Below are 17,165 nucleotides of genomic sequence, written 5' to 3' on the forward strand. Positions count from 1 at the left end.
GCACCCTTGGCAGCGAAAGTGCAGAGTCCTAACCACTGGACCACCAGGGAATTCCCAAGGGAGATATTATTTATAGATATTACAGTATCTTTGCAGGTTCAGAGGAATAAAGGAGTAACCTGGAAAGACAGGAGGTGGTAAGAGAGTGGGATGCTGGAAGATAGCTTATGGAGGGCTGTGGTCCCCAGTAATAATCAGACGTGGCTAAGATAAGTCAGCCAGGACAGAGATCCTTACTGCTCAACTGCTCTCCCGTCACAAAGGCGAAAGACTCTGGCACCGGCTTTGTCTTCTGATTCTTTCAGTCTGGGGACATCTAATCCTTTGATTTTATGATGTGAACCACCCTGTACTGTTAAAGTTACTGCACTGCCTGGTGGAGAAGTTTCTCTGCTAATGGAAGTAATGGTAGCCAGTTTTGCTATAAGTGTAAAGTAACTCTATTTTAGAAAAGGAGTTGGGCCACAATGAGATACCACTTCACACCCATCAAGATGGCTACAGACAAAACAAAGCACCAAGACCAGAAAATAACAAGCGTTGGAGAGGATGTGGAGAAACTGGAACACTTGTGTACTGTTGGTAGGAATGTAAAATGGAAAGCAGTACGGTGGTTCCTCAAAAAATTAAAAATAGAATTACCATATCATCCAGCAAGTCCACTTCTGGGCGTATACACTAAAGAATTGAAAGCAGGGTCTCAAACAGTTATTGGTACACTCATGTACATAGCAGCATTGTTCACAACAGCCAAAAGATGGAAGCAACCCAAGTGTCTATTGATGGATGAATAAACAAAATGTGGTAAATACATACAACGGAATATTATTCAGCCTTAAAAAGGAAGGAAATTGTGACATATGCTACAACATGGATGAACCTTGAGGACATTATGCTCAGTGAAATAAGCCAGTCTCAAAAAGTCAAGTAGGACTTCCCTGGTGGTACAGTGGTTAAGAATCCATCTGCCAATGCAGGGGACACGGGTTCAAGCCCTGGTCCAGGAAGATCCCACGTGCCGCGGAGCAACTAAGCCCATGCGCCACAACTACTGAGCCTGCGCTCTAGAGCCTGAGAGCCACAACTACTGAACCCACGTGCCACAACTGCTGAAGCCCACGTGCCTAGAGCCCGTGCTCCGAAACGAGAAGCCACCACGATGAGAAGTCTGCGCACCTCAACAAAGAGTAGTCCCCGCTTGCCGCAACTAGAGAAAGCCCGCGTGCAGTAACGAAGACCCAACAGAGCCAAAAATAAATAAATATAAATAAATTTTTTTAAAAAATTAAAAAAAAAGTCAAGTATAGCACAATTCTAGTTATATACCAAGAGTAGTCAAACTCATAGAGCCACAGAGCTAGAAACTAGAACAGTGGTTACCAGGGGGTTGGGGGAGGGGAGAATGGGGAGTTGTTTAATGGGTACAGAGTTTCAATTTTGTGAGATGAAAAGAGTTCTGGAAATTGGTTGCACAACAATGTAAATGCATTTCACACTGCTGAACTGTACACATAAAAATGGTTAGGATGGTCAGTTTCATGTTATGTGTGTGTATATATATATATATATATATAATATATATATATATTTTGGCTGCATTGGGTCTTTGTTGCTGCGTGCGGGTTTTCTCTAGTTGTGGTGAGTGGGAGCTATTCTTCATTGCGGTGCACGGGCTTCTCATTGCAGTGGCTTCTCTTGTTGCAGAGCACCGGCTGTAGGCGCACGGGCTTCAATAGTTGTGGCACATGGTCTCAGTAGTTGTGGCTCGCAGGCCCTAGGGTGCATGGGGCTTCAGTAGTTGTGGCTCGTGGGCTCTAGAGCACAGGCTCAGTAGTTGTGGCGCACGGGCTTAGTTGCTCTGCAGCATGTGGGATCTTCGCGGACCAGGGCTCAAACCTGTGTCCCCTGCATTGGCAGGCGGATTCTTAACCACTGTACCACCAGGGAAGTCCCCATGTTATGTTCTTTTTTAACCACAATTAAAAGTAAAGAAAAAAGGAGTTGGGATGAAAATGGTCAAATTTTTAATCACCCACTTTCCCACTGAACTGATCGTGATGAGGATGGTTTTGCCGGGAACACCAGACTGAAATGTTATGTTCGGGTGTCTTTCTCTCCTCCCTTCCTTCACCAATGTGTGAATCTCTCAAGGGTAAGTCAGGGGGATCATTTGTCTAAATCTCTCCAGAGCTGAGGGCCTCAATAAATATCTGTCCATATGAGGATGACTTCACTCTTTCTACCATCATTGTGTTAATGAATATTTGTGAGCTACGCATTTTTCCCAAAGATTCTTAGTGATAGGGTTTTTTCACTTTCTTTTCATTGTGGTAAAGTACATATAATATAAAATTTACCATTAATGACACTTCGTACATTCCCGTTGTTGTGTAACCATCACCACTATCTAGTTGCAGAACATTTTCATCAGCCCAAGAGGACTCATTAGCAGTCACTCCCCATTCTCCATACTCCCCTGCCCTTGCCAACTGCTAAATTCACTTTCTGTGTCTTTGAATTTGCCTATTTCAGATATTTCATATCAATGGAATCTTATGTGGGCTTTATGTCTGGCTTCTTTCGTTTAGCATAATGTTTCCAAGGTTCATCCATGTTGTAGCACATACCACTGCTTCATTCCTTCTTACTGTCCAATAATATTCCATTGCATGACTACACCACATTTTGTTTATCCATTTACTAGTTGATGGGCATTTGGGTTGTCACCTTTTGGCTACTGTGAATAGTGCTGCTGTGAATATTTGTCTATGAACTCTTGTTTGAACACCTGTTTTCAATTCTTTGGGGTATACACCCAGGAGTGGAATTGCTAGGTCATTCGGTAATTCTGTTTAACTTATTGAGGAACCCGTGCCTTTTAAAAACACTTAAAAATTGGACAAAATCATCTACCAAAGAAAGAACATGGCTCATACTTGCAGAGTGGAGACAGGGAGGATGGCGCCGGAAGAGCTAAGCCTTCGGGTATTTGTGTGCTGTGTGTGTGTGTGTGTGTGTGTGTGTGTGCGCGTGTGTGTCTCGGAAGGACAGAGAGAAAGCAGGCAAGCGGGCGGAGACAGAGCTCCAGAACTGCTACAAAAGAGCACAGGGACACCCTCATCTGACAGAACCAACGCAGTCTCCCACACCATGAAGAACTCTAACCTTGGGTTACAGGTCAATGGCAGAATGCAAGAGCAAAACTGTGAGAAGAAATGTCATCAGATAGGCATGACCTACACCCACATAATTAACAAGCTTCTCCCCCACAGCTCGCAGGAACGGCAGGAACATGCTCATTTAACTGTGCTAGGAGGCTACTGAAGGAGGCTCATTTAACTGTGCTAGGAGGCTACCAATGCCACATCAGTCTAAAGCTATATCTTCTTTTTGAAATGGCAAATGCCCTTTCTGGTCTGTAGGATGTCAATTCATTAGTACGTTGGGTTTTTTTTTTTTTAACTGCTCCTTCTTGATCCTCAGGAGATTATTTATTTTGGTGTGGGCACTGATTTGAACATTTCTCTGAAAGGAGACTGCCACCTCTGCCCTCCTGGTGAGCTGTATGGGGTGAGGCTTTTCTTCTGTTCTCAGAGATGAGGCTAGGCACCACGGGCTCCAAATGCAGGTAAGTTCGATTTTACTGAGTCTGAAGATGGAAGGACTCCACAGCACATTACTGAGAAAGGCTGTATAACAAAGAGATTTTTAAGACTCTGTTTTTCTGAAGTGGTTGAGGGCAGAGATCAGCAAAATACAGCCAGCAGACCAAATTCAGCCAGCAGTTGCTTTCACAAATAAAGTTTTACTGGAAGACAGCCACGCCCATTGCTTTACGTGTTGTCTGTGGCTGCTCTCATGTCACAACAGCAGAGCTGAGTAGTTGTGACAGAGGCCAGATGGCAGGCAGAACCTCAGCATGTCCTCTCTGGCCCTTTAAAGAAAATGTTTGCTGAGCCCTGGTTTAGGGTAGGGCTCCAAACTGATGACCCGCAGAGCTAGTTCCCATTCCTGACCTTACCCCTCAGCCTCAGACCTGTGTACTCCCTGTTCCACCTGCCCCGGGTCATCTCCCCCTTGCAGCCCTCCAGGCACCTCCACTCACCCTGATCCATCACTTCGTCTCCTCCTGAAACCCGCGCCTCTCCAGCTCCTTCTTCTTGGTGCCGCACCATCCATCCAGGCCCAGGTTGGTACTCAGAGGCCCTTAGCTCCTCCTCTACTTCTCTTGCTCCTCTCATGGCCTGCATCCCCAAGCCCTGGCAACCCTCACCCCCATCCATCCTCCCTCGCATGGACCCTTCTCAAAGCCACAGGTTTCCTGACCTTGGTCTCTACCTCCTCTGATCAAACCACCAGTTATCAGACTCAACCTAGACCTAACCACATCCCTTCTCAGAGTTCACCATGGCTGCATGGCTCAGACACCCTTGGGTCTGAAATTCCTGGCTCTGCCTCTACCTTGCTGTGAGGCCTTAGGCAAGTCACTTGGCCTGTATGGACCTCCTTTCCCCTACGTGAAAACTTTCTACATTAAGGACTTATGATAAGGTCTGCAAAGCACCTAGAACCATGCCGGGCACATCTGCGCAGGTCTACGACAGGAGCACTTACTGTATTGGCGGTGGTTAGTATTTCACTGACAGCTCTTTGCTTATAGGTTCTGCTTATATCCCTTAGAAGGCATAAAACATCCTTCACATTAGGAGGGAACATATCTCCTTGTCCTCTTCATGTGTGGGCATCTCCTGTAGGGTAGGTAACACGCCTAGGCGCTCTCTGCCCTCTTTTTCTGGTGAGTTGAACAGAGGGAACTAGCCATGTGCAGCCTGGCCCCTTCTATGTTCCCTCTTTGAAATCTGGCTGCCTGTGTATTAAGGACTATTCCGTCCTGCCCTCCTGGCCACGTGGAAAGCTCTGCGAGGCTGCTCTGTGGCTGCAGGGGGAGGCCAGCCTCAGTCTCCTCACCTGTAAATCCCCTGGCCTGGGGGAGTGAGCAAACCTCCCCCAGTATTAGAGTTTGCTGTGACCTAAGCTCTTCCAATAAAAACACTAAGATCTTTATCCGTCTGACCTGTGAACATTTCATATGATGGGAAAAGAAGTGTTATTTATTGACCCTCTGCCCCGCGAAGCCTAACATCTCTGGCAGCCGGTGCGGTCCTCTCCAGGCACCGTGTGCCCTCACACACCACGTAGGACTTTCCTGTCATTCTTAAACGGCCCAAACGCTATCGTGCCTCTCTCCTGGGGGTGTGCCGTGCTCAGCCTGGAATGCCTTTCCACCCAGTGGAAATGTGACCTCTCTCTACGCCTTCAAGTCCCGTCTCCACCTCCACCCTCATGCCTGCTGTGGTGCCCCCTGCACTTTAAACAATCAGTGATTAAGACACTCCGTTGTGATCTAGTTAATGTCTCACACTTCTATCTCGGGAGTATGCACGCTGGCGGCTTGGTGGTAGGGACCTTGTTGCTTACACCTCGTAGTCTCTGGGGCCAGCACGGTGCCAAGTGTACAGTGGGCAGTTCACGCCCATCTGCTGAGCTCGAACTGAGCAAGAATGGGAGCCTGACCCAGCACCCGTGTCCTCCACCATCACGTCTCCACGGTCTATTTAAACCCCAGGTGGGGTGATTTCCCTTCATCAATCTTTATCCCGCTCCTCTCTCTTCCTCTGTCTCTCTCAATTCAGAGGAGTACCGTTGACCCTGAAACAACATGGGTTTGAACTGCATGGGTCCACTTGTACGAGGATGTTTTTCAGTAGTAAAACTACAGTACGACAGTCTGTGGTTGGTGGAATCCTCCGCATCCAAGGATGTGGAGGGCCAACGATGCATATGAAGCCCTGCGTTGTTCAAGGGTCAACTGTATTTACATATTATTAAAAAACATACAAGTGGGCTTCCCTGGTGGCGCAGTGGCTGAGAGTCTGCCTGCAGATGCAGGGGACACGGGTTCGTGCCCCGGTCCGGGAGGATCCCACATTCCGCGGAGCGGCTGGGCCCGTAAGCCATGGCCGCTGAGCCTGCGCGTCCGGAGCCTGTGATCCGCAACGGCAGAGGCCACAACAGTGAGAGGCCCGCGTACCGCAACAAAACAAAACAAAACAAAAACATACAAGTCACTTCTCTCTAAACGTGCAATCCACCGGCACGCAGAGAAAGCTCTGCCCAGGCTGATCCCGAGAGGACCTCTCACCTGAGCAGAGAGCAGGCTGGTGCTCCTTGGTCTGCCCTGCAGGAAGCTGAAGCCTGGGGAAGGGACTTCACCAAGGCCCCTTTGAAAGGAGACAGTCAAAGAGCCAGGTTCCCGGTCTGGGGCTAAGCTTGGATACTGACGATTTTCCATGCTGGTCTGCAGACGTCTGGGGCTGGGGGCCTTACTCGGGTTGTGGGGTGGAAAACACATTGGACCCTCACCCCAGGTTGCTGGCTCTGCCTCCCTCTTACCAGCTCCTGCCCACTTGGATTGAATCAGACCTGGACAAGAATTACGTTAACAGGCAGCATCACTGTGTGGTCAACACCTACTGTGCTCTTCTTTGCTTTCTGTGGTCCTGAAGTACTGCCTCCCTGCCCGTTGGGCCATGAAGGGCAGGCCGGCCAGCCTTCCTCGATTCTTAGGGCTGGGCAGGTAAGCCAAGTGAAGGCCTCTCTTGGGGCCTGGCTGCACGATGAGATCGGGAGGAGGAAGGCTCTCACTGGACTGAGGTTTTCAGTCTTAGATGGACATTGGAATCACGTGGCAATTTTCAAAAATACTGACATCTGTGTCCTACCCTGGATATTCTGACTTACCTGCGCTAGGTGCAGCCTGGCCTTCAGATTTTTAAAAGCTGTCTAGGTCATTCTAATGCATTACCAAGGTAGGAACAACTGACCTAAGGCATTCTCTATTTCAGAGTCTGCCAGAGTTTTGAATTGGGGGTTTTGGGGTTCTTCCCCAACTATTAATGCGAAGCTCCTGAATCCCATTTTGCTGTTGTCTTGGGGCGTTTAGCTCCCCAGTCAAAAGCCCCAGGGAGGGGAGGGACCAGTGGTAAATTTAGGCATCCAAATCCGATGCCACATAACTAAACTTGGTGTTCTGTAAAAAACCTCTAAATGAACCCTTGGAGATTAGGGCAAATAAATGTTCTGAAACTTCCAGAAGTATGAACATCACTGCATCCCTGCAATAGGACAGTGAGATCCTGATGTCACACTTTACACAGCCTGTGGCCAGACAGTGCACCCAAGCACCTAATTCTGGAGGGTCAGGGAAAACCAGTAGTCTTATCAAGGTGGTACTTACTTCTGGGGATCTTGCTGGGGTAAATCTTCTGGCATGGTTTATACTCATCCGGAGGAGGAAAATCTTCCATAGAATGGAACGTGAATTTAGACTCAAAGTCATCTGCACACACGGAAATGCCAAAATTATTCTGGTTACTGTGAGGACCCAAGTTTTGGTCATTGCCAGGAGCATACAGGTTTGCCTGCCCAGTGCAAGATTTTAATGGCAGAACTATTCCCCCCTAAGACATCCATTCACCTCTTAATTTTTACTATTTAGCTGGGGCAAGGGGGAATCAGGAAAAGTGAAATCATAGACTCTCCCCATCATCCACCTCAACTTACTTCAACCAGCATCTTAAGGAAGCTTCTAAAGGGAGCAGAAGTGCCACAGGCCTATCCAGGGTCCAGAGTCAGAGGTGGGGAAACTGGCAGCAACAACGGACCAGCAAAGTCCCTGTGGCCTGAAGCCCCCCTTGTCTCCCTGGGGAGGACTCTTGCGGGGAGAGGTGGACAGAACGGGAGTCCTCAGCCTGGCTGGTGGGAAGGAGCACAGCCTGTGTGCATTTGGGGACCTGGGCATCCTAAAGCAAATGGGTTCTGCCCTGAGCTCCTGATGGCAAGAGGAGAGGGGTCTCGTGGCCCTTTCATGAGTTGAGTCCCTGCTTTGTGATCTAGGCTTTGTGTGTGACAGTAGCTCAGCCCACAAAGGGATCCAAAGACTTTTGGTCACACCTGACCCCAGATGACTTTCCCATCTCAAGAAGGTTGGAGAGTGGGTTCTGGAACCTCCGAGAAAGCCTCAAGAGAAACCTTATTTAACACAACCTGTAGGTTGTTCTGTGCTAGAGTGAGCCCCCTGTTCTTGTGAAGCATGCACCCTGAAATGACGGCACTGTGGGCTGGGAGACCGCCCCCCCATCCCTGAGCCAGGGGAAACCATTTCCTCACTGACAGCCCTGCTCACCAATGATGTGCAGGCTTCCGTTCCGCAGCTGACCTCCAGGCTGCTGGGTCAGGGTCCAGGCTGGGGCCTGCTGGCTCCTGCTTGAAAGCTCCGTGGTGGGTGACCTCGCGGGGGGTGCTGGGGGCGGGTTCAGCTTTCCCCCACTGGTCGCTGACAGAGAAGAGGACAGTGTATTCAGATACAGGCCTTCAGATAGGGCATGGTGGATGCTATAACCTTCTGTGAGAGGTGAGCTATTGAGATCTTTGGATATAATATGATATAATATGGATATGATATGATACGGTGATAAAAAGGCAGCCTCTGGAGGCAAGCTGCTTGGGACTGAACCCCAGTTCTCCTGCTGGGATAATAACACAACCTCTTTGTGCCTCAGTCTCCTCATCTATAAAATGGGAATAATAATATACATACCTCCTGGGTTTGTTGAGAGGGTTAAGCGAGTTGATTTAATTCAAGTCGCATGTAAAAATAGATAACTAACGAGAACCTACTGTATAGCACAGGGAACTCTACTCGATGCTCTGTGGTGAACTAAATGGGAAGGAAATCCAAAAAAGAGGGGATATATGTACTCGTATAGCTGATTCACTTTACTGTACAGTATAAACTAACACATTATTATAAAGCAACTATACTCCAATAAAAAAAGAAAAAAATTCAAGGGGCATGTAGTAAGCATTCAATAAATATTAGCTGCTGTGATAATATCAACCCTCATCATCAGATGGTACAGCCCAAAGAAGTGGACCCACTGCAGAGTCCTACGCAAGGGAAGGACTGTGTGCAGGTGAGGCTCAGAGCGGGGCTAGATGAACAAGCTGTCGGGGGCTTGCTCCTGCCCCTGGGTCCGCTCACGCTGTTCCCCTGCCCTGCAGACCCTCGTTTCTCCTTCCAGTCAATCTAAACCCTACCTGCCCACCAGGGCCCAACTCAGATCTCATCTACTTCATCAATTCTTCCCTGATGACCTCTGCGGGAGGCTCACTCTCCTTTGCCAAGACTTTTTTGTATGACCCACTTGGCAATTAATAACCCGCTGCCTTGGCACATCAACCCAGGTCCTTGACTCTTCACTTTACTCTCGAAGTGATGACAACGGCTCCTTTATCATCTGTGCCAAGATGTTCACAATTGCAACCTCTTACTCTTCCTTGCAGTTGGCCTGAAGCAGAAATTACCCTCATGTTGTTCACGGAAAACCAAGTTTCACGTCCAAAGACGCAGTGAAAGGGGCCAGACGAGCATCCACTCCTGGCCTCGGCCGTGCAGCTCTGGAGCCTGCAAAGGCACCCGGCCGCCGCAGCTGCTCTCCTCCCCAAAGGCCATCAGAGCACCTCCCCTCTCAGCTCCACTCTCTGCCTTTCTCCTTTCCCAGTCCCCTTCCTTTCCCTTGCTGGTCTTCCCTTCCTCTGTACCAGAATCCACTAGGATTTACTTGCTCCCACAAGCAGACTAAAGAGGCTAAGGGGCTGCTGACCCCTCTTCTGGGTGAAAAGCTACCCCTGCATTTGGTTAGAGGGAAGGAAAGGAAATCACGCTGCTGAGCCCCGGCTCCTTGCAAAGCACTTCAGGCACACTTCCTCACTTAGTATTCATAACAGTCCTATGTGAAAGGTGTTTTACTGTTATTATTTCCATTTGTCAAATTAGAAAAAAGCAAGGTTTAAGGGCATTAAAAAAGACTGGCCTAAGGTTACACAGGAGTGGGTGGGAAGGCAGGATTTGAATTCAGATCTCTCTGAATCTAAAGCATTGGTTTTTTTCACCACATCTTGAACATTTAAGAATCACAAGCGTCAGAAGGGGCTCATGAATACTAATGCTGGACCTTATGGTGATTAGTCAGCTGAAAAGAGAATGATTAAAACCTTATCTCTTGTGACCAAAAGCCTTAAAAATATTCTTGCTTTTTGTATCAGGAATTCCCTTGCAGGAACCTGTCTTTAAAAAAAATAATCCAAAATGTAGACTACAATTGCTATAAATGTATTTCCTGCAATATTATTCATAATAACAAAAAATGGAATCAACTTAAATATCTAATGCTGGAAATATGGCATATATCAATGATCATATTAATATGCTTATAGATACATTTAACAATTTGACAAATATCTAATTATATCAAAATTGCTTTTTTTAATTTAATTTTTATTTTATATTAGAGTATAGTTGATTTACAATGTTGTGTTAGTTTCAGGTGTACAGCACAGTGATTCAGTTATACATTTACATATATCCCTTCTTTTTCAGATTTCCCATATAGGTTATTACAGAATATTGAGTAGAGTTCCCTGTGCTATACAGTAGATCCTTGTTGATTATCTATTTTATATATAGTTGTGTATTCAAAATTGCTTTTAATATAATACTAAATAAAAACAGAATAGAAAATAGTATATACAAAATAGTATTAATATTAACCCTGTAAATATGTAGATATATTCAGAAAAAAGAGAAAGGAAACATACCCAAATGACAGTTTTTATTTCTGAGTGATGTTATTATGCGTGATTTCAATTTTTTTCTATTTTCTCTACAATGAGCTTGTATTATTTTTAATTCAAGGGCATACATTTAAGAAACTTTCTGCATCAAAAGATTTTCTGAAAAACCAAAGAGTATGTGTGTGTATGTATAACTGTGGATGTGTGTTGGGCTGTGTGTGTGGATGTGGGTGTTCATGAGTGTGTGCATATGTTTATGAGTGTGTTTGTGTGTACACGGGTGTGTGTGGATGTGTAGCGTGCTTTCCATTTAGAAGGACACCAAAGGTGATCGAAGCCTCATCACTTCATGGAAATCACAGTCATAGGGCCTGTATATTCAATCCAGAATGATCTCTGCTGAATACGTGAAGGGATTATTTTTAATGTTTGGCTGAAAACATGGACCCTCCGTTTTCCTGAGTCAGCTGGAGAACCTGCCAAAAATATGGCAAAATGCTAAGGTAATCTGCTGAGGGCCAGTGAGGATTCTGGCCAGGTGCCAGACTATAATAACTTAGGCAAAAATTAAACAGGAGAGCGGGTTCTGGAAACAACTGCACCCACAGACCTCGACCCCTGGGAGTAGATTTGAAGTCTGAATGGTGATAGTAAAAATAAATAACCCTTCTCTGGATCTCACTGTTCCAACAACTGCATGAGGGGGAACCATTGCTACTCCCATTCCACAGGTGAGAAGGAAGCACAGAGAGGCTAAGTGATTTGCCCTGGGTCACACAGCTAGTAATGGCGAGGTGATGAAGGCCAGAAGCCCCGGCGTGTTGTCTGCACGATCTTGGACAAGTCTTGCGACCTCCCTCACCCTTGGTTTCTTGACTCTAACCTGAATACCTCCAGCATAAAGTCCCACACAACACGTTTTCATTGTGCTCCACAGGGGCACTGAACAGGTGTGTTCTAAAACAAAATCCCAAGAGTAAGACATCCCGAGGTGCTCCCAAGTGGCCCACAGTAGCAGGCCTCTGGCTGTGTCCCTAGCGCCTCCCAACAGCCAGATGATCCTGTGGTACGGACCCCCCGGACAAGAACAGGGGTGCTTACCGGGGCTTCGGCCGGGCCTCTTCTTCTGCGGGAACGTCTGAGACCCCGGAAGGGCAGGTGGCGCCGGCAAGGCCTGCGCGCTGGGCTCGGGGGGCTGGGCCTGGAAGCATGGGGACTTGGGGGGCCGTGGGGGTGGGACTTCACCGCTGTCGTTAGCGCCCGGCAAAGGGGGCGCAGGCAGAGAGGCTCTGGGGGTGCGTGGGGCGTAAGTGGGGAGCGGGGGCGGTGGGGGCGGCGGGAGCGGAGGGGCTGGAGGCTCCGGCACATCTTGGGCAGGGCTGGCAGCATCCGCACTGAGCCCAGGGTACCCGCAAGGTGGGAGGAGAGGCAGCGGGGGCGGGACGGGCGGTAGGTGCAAGCGGGCTAGCTGAGGCCTCACCGCCTTGTCACTGGGAGCCAAGGGCGGGGGCGGCGGGGGTGGAGGCGGCGGTGCACAGGGCGGAGGGGGTGCGAGCACCGGAGCGCTCCCCTTGGTCGGTGGGCCAGGTGGGGACACCAGCGGGGCTTTGGCGGGGGAGGACGGGGGCAGGGCCGGGGGTAAGGGCGGGGGAGGTGGGGCGGGCATGCTGGGGCGAAGAGGGACCGTCCCGGCCACGCCATGCGCCTCGGAGGCGTCGCCTAGCCTGGGAGATGCAGGGGGGTTGAACGGGCCGCTGATAGTTTTGGTGGGAAGCCGGGGAGAAGGCGCTCGGGAGCCAGGGCCCTGCCCTGTCTTGCCGCCTGAAAGTGAAAGGAGTTCTGAGTTAGCTCAGTGGGTAGAATTGGGAGAAACGCAAGGGTGTGGGCGGCAGTGACGGACGCGGTCCAGCACGTCAGTGAACCGCCTGGTGGATGCTCTCTTCCCGAGGGTCCAGTGGAGGCCTCAGATGCAGCAGCTATCACACAAGAGGGCCAGCTGGACCAGCCCCAGGTCCTTGCCAGAATCAACGCGCTGTCCCCCTCCTGCCAGAGAAGCCCAGCTCAAGCCACCACGTTGTCTGCTGTGTGGCGCCAGCCTTCCTGTTCCATTCTACCTCCACTGTCATCTGCCCAGGGCTCCATGCCCCCAGCCCAGGACACAGGACTGCCCCGACCTCCTTCACCCTTCCTCAGCTCAAGGCCGCCGGCACACTCGTCCCCTGTTACCCACTAGGCCAGTCAGCCCACATCTGCGGGTGTACCACCCAAAAGCTCCTGACGAGGGAGGTTTTCCCCACTCCCAGCGCTTTGTGAACAAGGACTTTGTTTCTGCGTCGAGAGCAGAAGATTCAAGGTTCCCTGAATGGACGAGGTGATTTGGAAGTCAGTGGGAAGACACCCTGCCTTGGGGATCCAGGTCCAATGACCTTGAACCTTCTAGTTCCATGCACTCTGGAAGTTCAAAGCTCCCTTTCCCAAAGACTTGTGCCCATTTCTAAGGGGCTCTCTGTCTCCTGGTCACCTGGCTTCCTCACCCCATAGATCCTTTACCACATCAACTCCAACCTGAAATCCAATGCCTCTTGAACTCAACAGCAACAACGACTTGCTCACAGTAAGCATTTGTGTTTGGTGGACATTATGGGCGACTGGCGTGGAGGGTGCTCCCCTGTTGGGGCCTCCTCACTCTTTGCACACCTTTTCACCCAACTGCCACTTCTTACCCTTTTTTCCCCTCTGTCGCTCTGAGGAGAAAAAAGTTCCTCTCCCTGTTCACTGCACAGAAGTTCTGCAGTCGCTTAAATATGTCCTTGGAGTATCACCCTCCACTCAGGAGGCATATTAAGACATTTCTTCTGAATAAATACACTGCTCTTCCTAAAAGGAATTTTGGAGAATACATGTTTCCTATTCCAGCACCCCTATATTTTATAATCTCCATGAAAACATGTGGGAAACACTTGAAAAAAATGTTTGCTTCTCACACCTCCAACTTCCTGGTGCCGCAGAATAGGAAACACAGCTTTCATGTCAGATTATAACGCCAGCAGCTGTTGATGGTTCTGAGCTTTTCAGCCCATGAGTCTCCAGCGTGTTTACCCAATCAGGTGCTAAATCATGCCTAAAAGTACTTGACGCCGCAAGTCAGGCCAATCAAGGCAAGATATGGAAGAGGCGATCCTGGGGCTGAAACCAAGTGAGCAGGACCGCGGTATCTGGCTTTCCAAACAGATGACCCTCCTCTGGCTATGATGTGACAGCCACCTGGACAACACGACTTGGGACAAGTCTCAACTGTGGAACGCTGTTCTTGAGGCAGGGTGGTGGTGTCATTATTCTCTGTTGCAATGTTCTTTGAGGTGGTCGTGGAGGAGATAATGTCTTTGCACCTATGCATCCACCCTGGCGGACTTGGTGCCACTGGAGGTCTAAGGCGGGCATTTCCAGAATGGCTGACTGACCATGACCAGGAGTGGAAGGTCCCCACCTGGCCTTTCCAGGGACAGGATCTACCACCTGCAACTCCAACGTGAGACATTTTATATAGGTGTCAGCCTCAGGGATTCCTGCATCCAAGGTCTCAAACCTGTTTCCATAGTACACAGAGAAGAAGATGGAGGATCCAGACTGCTCTCTAAACAAGGCAAGGCCTCCCTCTGTGCCCATCTGCCAGATGAACTTTAAAGGGATAACAAATTTGAGGAACAGAATCAACCCCTTAAGTGTCTGGGAACACCACGTATCCGAGATTCCAAAACCTTTTAAGTGGCCAACCTAATGAGAAATGGGAAAAGCCATTTTTTTTTAACCATAATGTGAGCAGCAGAAACAAGGATAGCACAAAACCTTGCCCAGCTTATGTTCCTGCCCGTTCCAGGATGAAGCAGAGAGCTGGGCAGCACGAATTGAAGGTGAGACCCACGGGAATCAGCATCAGTGCAGGAGAGCAAACCAGGCAGCAGAGAGGGCTCCAAGAGGGAGCAAGTACCAAGGGAAGGACGGAAGGAGGCTTTCCTTCAGAACATGAATGCTAGCCCTAGAAATCCAATTAGAAACACGAGAGGAGACCATGAAGTGGGTGGGGAAAGACCAGCTCAAGAGCGTCAAGGGGGCTTCACTGATGTGAAAAGAATCAGCTTTTAGAGCCTGGGGTTTATCAAAAGATGAACTATGGCTTCCTCTTTCCATCTGTCTATGTTTCCAAGAGAACTTGGATTGCATGGAAGTCTCATTACACATTCTATACAAGCCAGTGATGTTTACTCATCATATCTTATTTTAACGATCCCTCCCTCGGAGCTCTAAGCCAGGGACACATTATGACTTTTGAAGACCCTGGGCGCTTTTGCCTCTGTGCGCCCCTTCCTCCTTAAAAGATGTTTTTAAAATTATGTTTCCTGACTGCTTTGGTATAAAGACAAATATAATCTTTGACCCTAAAAGTTCACGTTTTTTAAATTTTAAAAGAAATTCAAACATTTTCATGGGCCGCTAAAAGTATTGTGAGCACTAGACACTGATTTCTGGGCCTGATGGCTCTAAGTAACCACACTACCCACTCACACATTCCACTCAACAAATACTTACTAAGCACCCACTACGCACCAGGCCTTTGTAAGGCAGTGAACACAACACAGCTCCTGCCTTCATGGAGCTTACACTTAGAGGGAGAAGACAGAAAATAAAGAAAGAAACCAGTTAATAAATAATATGTCAGATGGTGATAATATAAGAAAAATAAATCAAGGTAGAGGGAATATAGAATGAGAGGGTGGGACTCATTTTATCAATATATGAGATGATGAGTAAAAGCCTCCCTGATAGGTTGATCAGCTGCCACTTGAGCAGAGACTTGAAGGAAGGGAGACTGGGCCACGTGGACACCTTAGGAAGAGTGTTTCAGGCCATAGGAGCGGTCAGTGCAAAGGCCCTGTGGTAGCAGCATGCCTGGTATGTGCAAGAACAGCAAGGAGGGTGGTAGCAAAGAAGATGAGACAGGCAGCAAGGGCCGAAGTCCTTTTCTCTGAATGACAAAGGGGTCAATAGGAGAGTTCTGAGAGAGGAGAGCCATGGTCTGTCTTACTCTGACATGGCACCCAGCCCGTGTATCTACCTATTGGCTTGTCCTTGAGTTTCCATCCTGGAACAGGCATAATTAGTCACTTCATTATGGACTTTGTTGCCTCCAAAAAGGTCAATTCTTGTCTTTCACCTAGTGGCTCAAACATCTGGCACTTGTGTCCTATTGGAGACAAGTTAGAACACTGCTGACTTCCTTTGGCTGGTCCCTGTTAAAAGCTCACCAGCGGTTATTTCTCCTATCTTTATTTGTGTGAAGAGAGACCAGTGGAAGTTTTATACCCCAGAGGACTTTTTTTTTTGGATCCAACTCAGGAATCTTGAAAAAGAAGCGAGCACTGAGGAATGCCAGCTCTCTTTATTCAGGAGGACTTCAGCACCTTCTTATCTGCCAAAGTCTCAGCAAAGATGAGGAAATGAAATGGCTCCGAAGGTTCAAACTGGACTTTATCAGTAAGTGACGGCAGCAAATGCACCCTGGAACATCTAACAGCCACAGAGGCCATTGAAGAGGTTAGTGAAGTCACATGGTAGAAGACTCTAGACCAGGAATGTTTGGGGCTTGATAGTCCCTAGACAAATGAAATTCTTGGATTTTGTTATATCTTTCTGACTAAAGAGCACAGTAATGGGAAAAACACTTTTTTTTGCACATAATAATTATATATTTGCCCGATTTTAATTCAGTGCTTTCAAAACATCTGGTACCTGTTAAAACACAAATGACTGTGGTAGACTGGTTGCAAAAATGGTCTCAATTAACCACGCATTCCTGATTCCACAGTCTTGGAAATGTGATTTTGCCGTTCCTTTCATCAGAGTTGAAGTCTCTTGCTCACCCTTGTCTCTGAGCTGGCCTGCGACTTGCTTCGGGCGACAGGCTGTGGTAGGAAGTGATGCTTTGCCAGTTCCAAGACTAAGCCAGGACTTCCCTGGTAGTGCAGTGGTTAAGAATCTGCCTGCCAATGCAGGGGACATGGGTTCGAGCCCTGGTCCGGGAAGATCCCACATGCCACGGAGCAACTAAGCCCATGCGCCACAACTACTGAGCCTGTGCTCTAGAGCCCACAAGCCACAGCTACTGAGCCCGTATGCCCCAACTACTGAAGCCCGCATGCCTAGAGCCCGTGCTCCACAACAAGAGAAGCCACCGCAATGAGAAGCCCGCGCACCACAATGAAGAGTAGCCCCTGCTCGCCACAACTAGAGTAAGCCTGTGCGCAGCAAGGAAGACCCAACACAACCAAAAATAAATAAAGAAAATAAATAAATTTATTAAAAAAAAAAAGACTAAGCCTCAAGAGGCTTTACATACTCTGTCCTCTCCATCCTGCCATCACCATGAAGACAAACCTAAATAGTCTGCTAGATCCTGAGAGACCAGAGGGATC

At 48.4% G+C, this 17,165-nt stretch overlaps 1 protein-coding gene across 4 annotated transcripts in view; it reads right to left on the reverse strand.

The window, feature by feature from the left end:
* WIPF3 (WAS/WASL interacting protein family member 3) overlaps nt 1-17,165 on the reverse strand; it is a 119,073-nt gene that overhangs the window by 12,683 nt on the left and 89,225 nt on the right. For all 4 annotated transcript variants that reach the window (XM_049714859.1, XM_012531510.3, XM_033420598.2 and 1 more), the window contains 3 exons: nt 11,797-12,516; nt 8,246-8,395; nt 7,298-7,399 (listed from right to left, as the gene is read on the reverse strand). In XM_049714859.1, the coding sequence (XP_049570816.1) occupies nt 7,298-7,399; nt 8,246-8,395; nt 11,797-12,516 (972 nt within the window). The remainder of the gene's footprint in view (nt 1-7,297; nt 7,400-8,245; nt 8,396-11,796; nt 12,517-17,165) is intronic.

The sequence above is a fragment of the Orcinus orca genome, chromosome 9, assembly GCF_937001465.1.
Source record: "Orcinus orca chromosome 9, mOrcOrc1.1, whole genome shotgun sequence".
NCBI classification, from domain to species: domain Eukaryota; kingdom Metazoa; phylum Chordata; class Mammalia; order Artiodactyla; family Delphinidae; genus Orcinus; species Orcinus orca.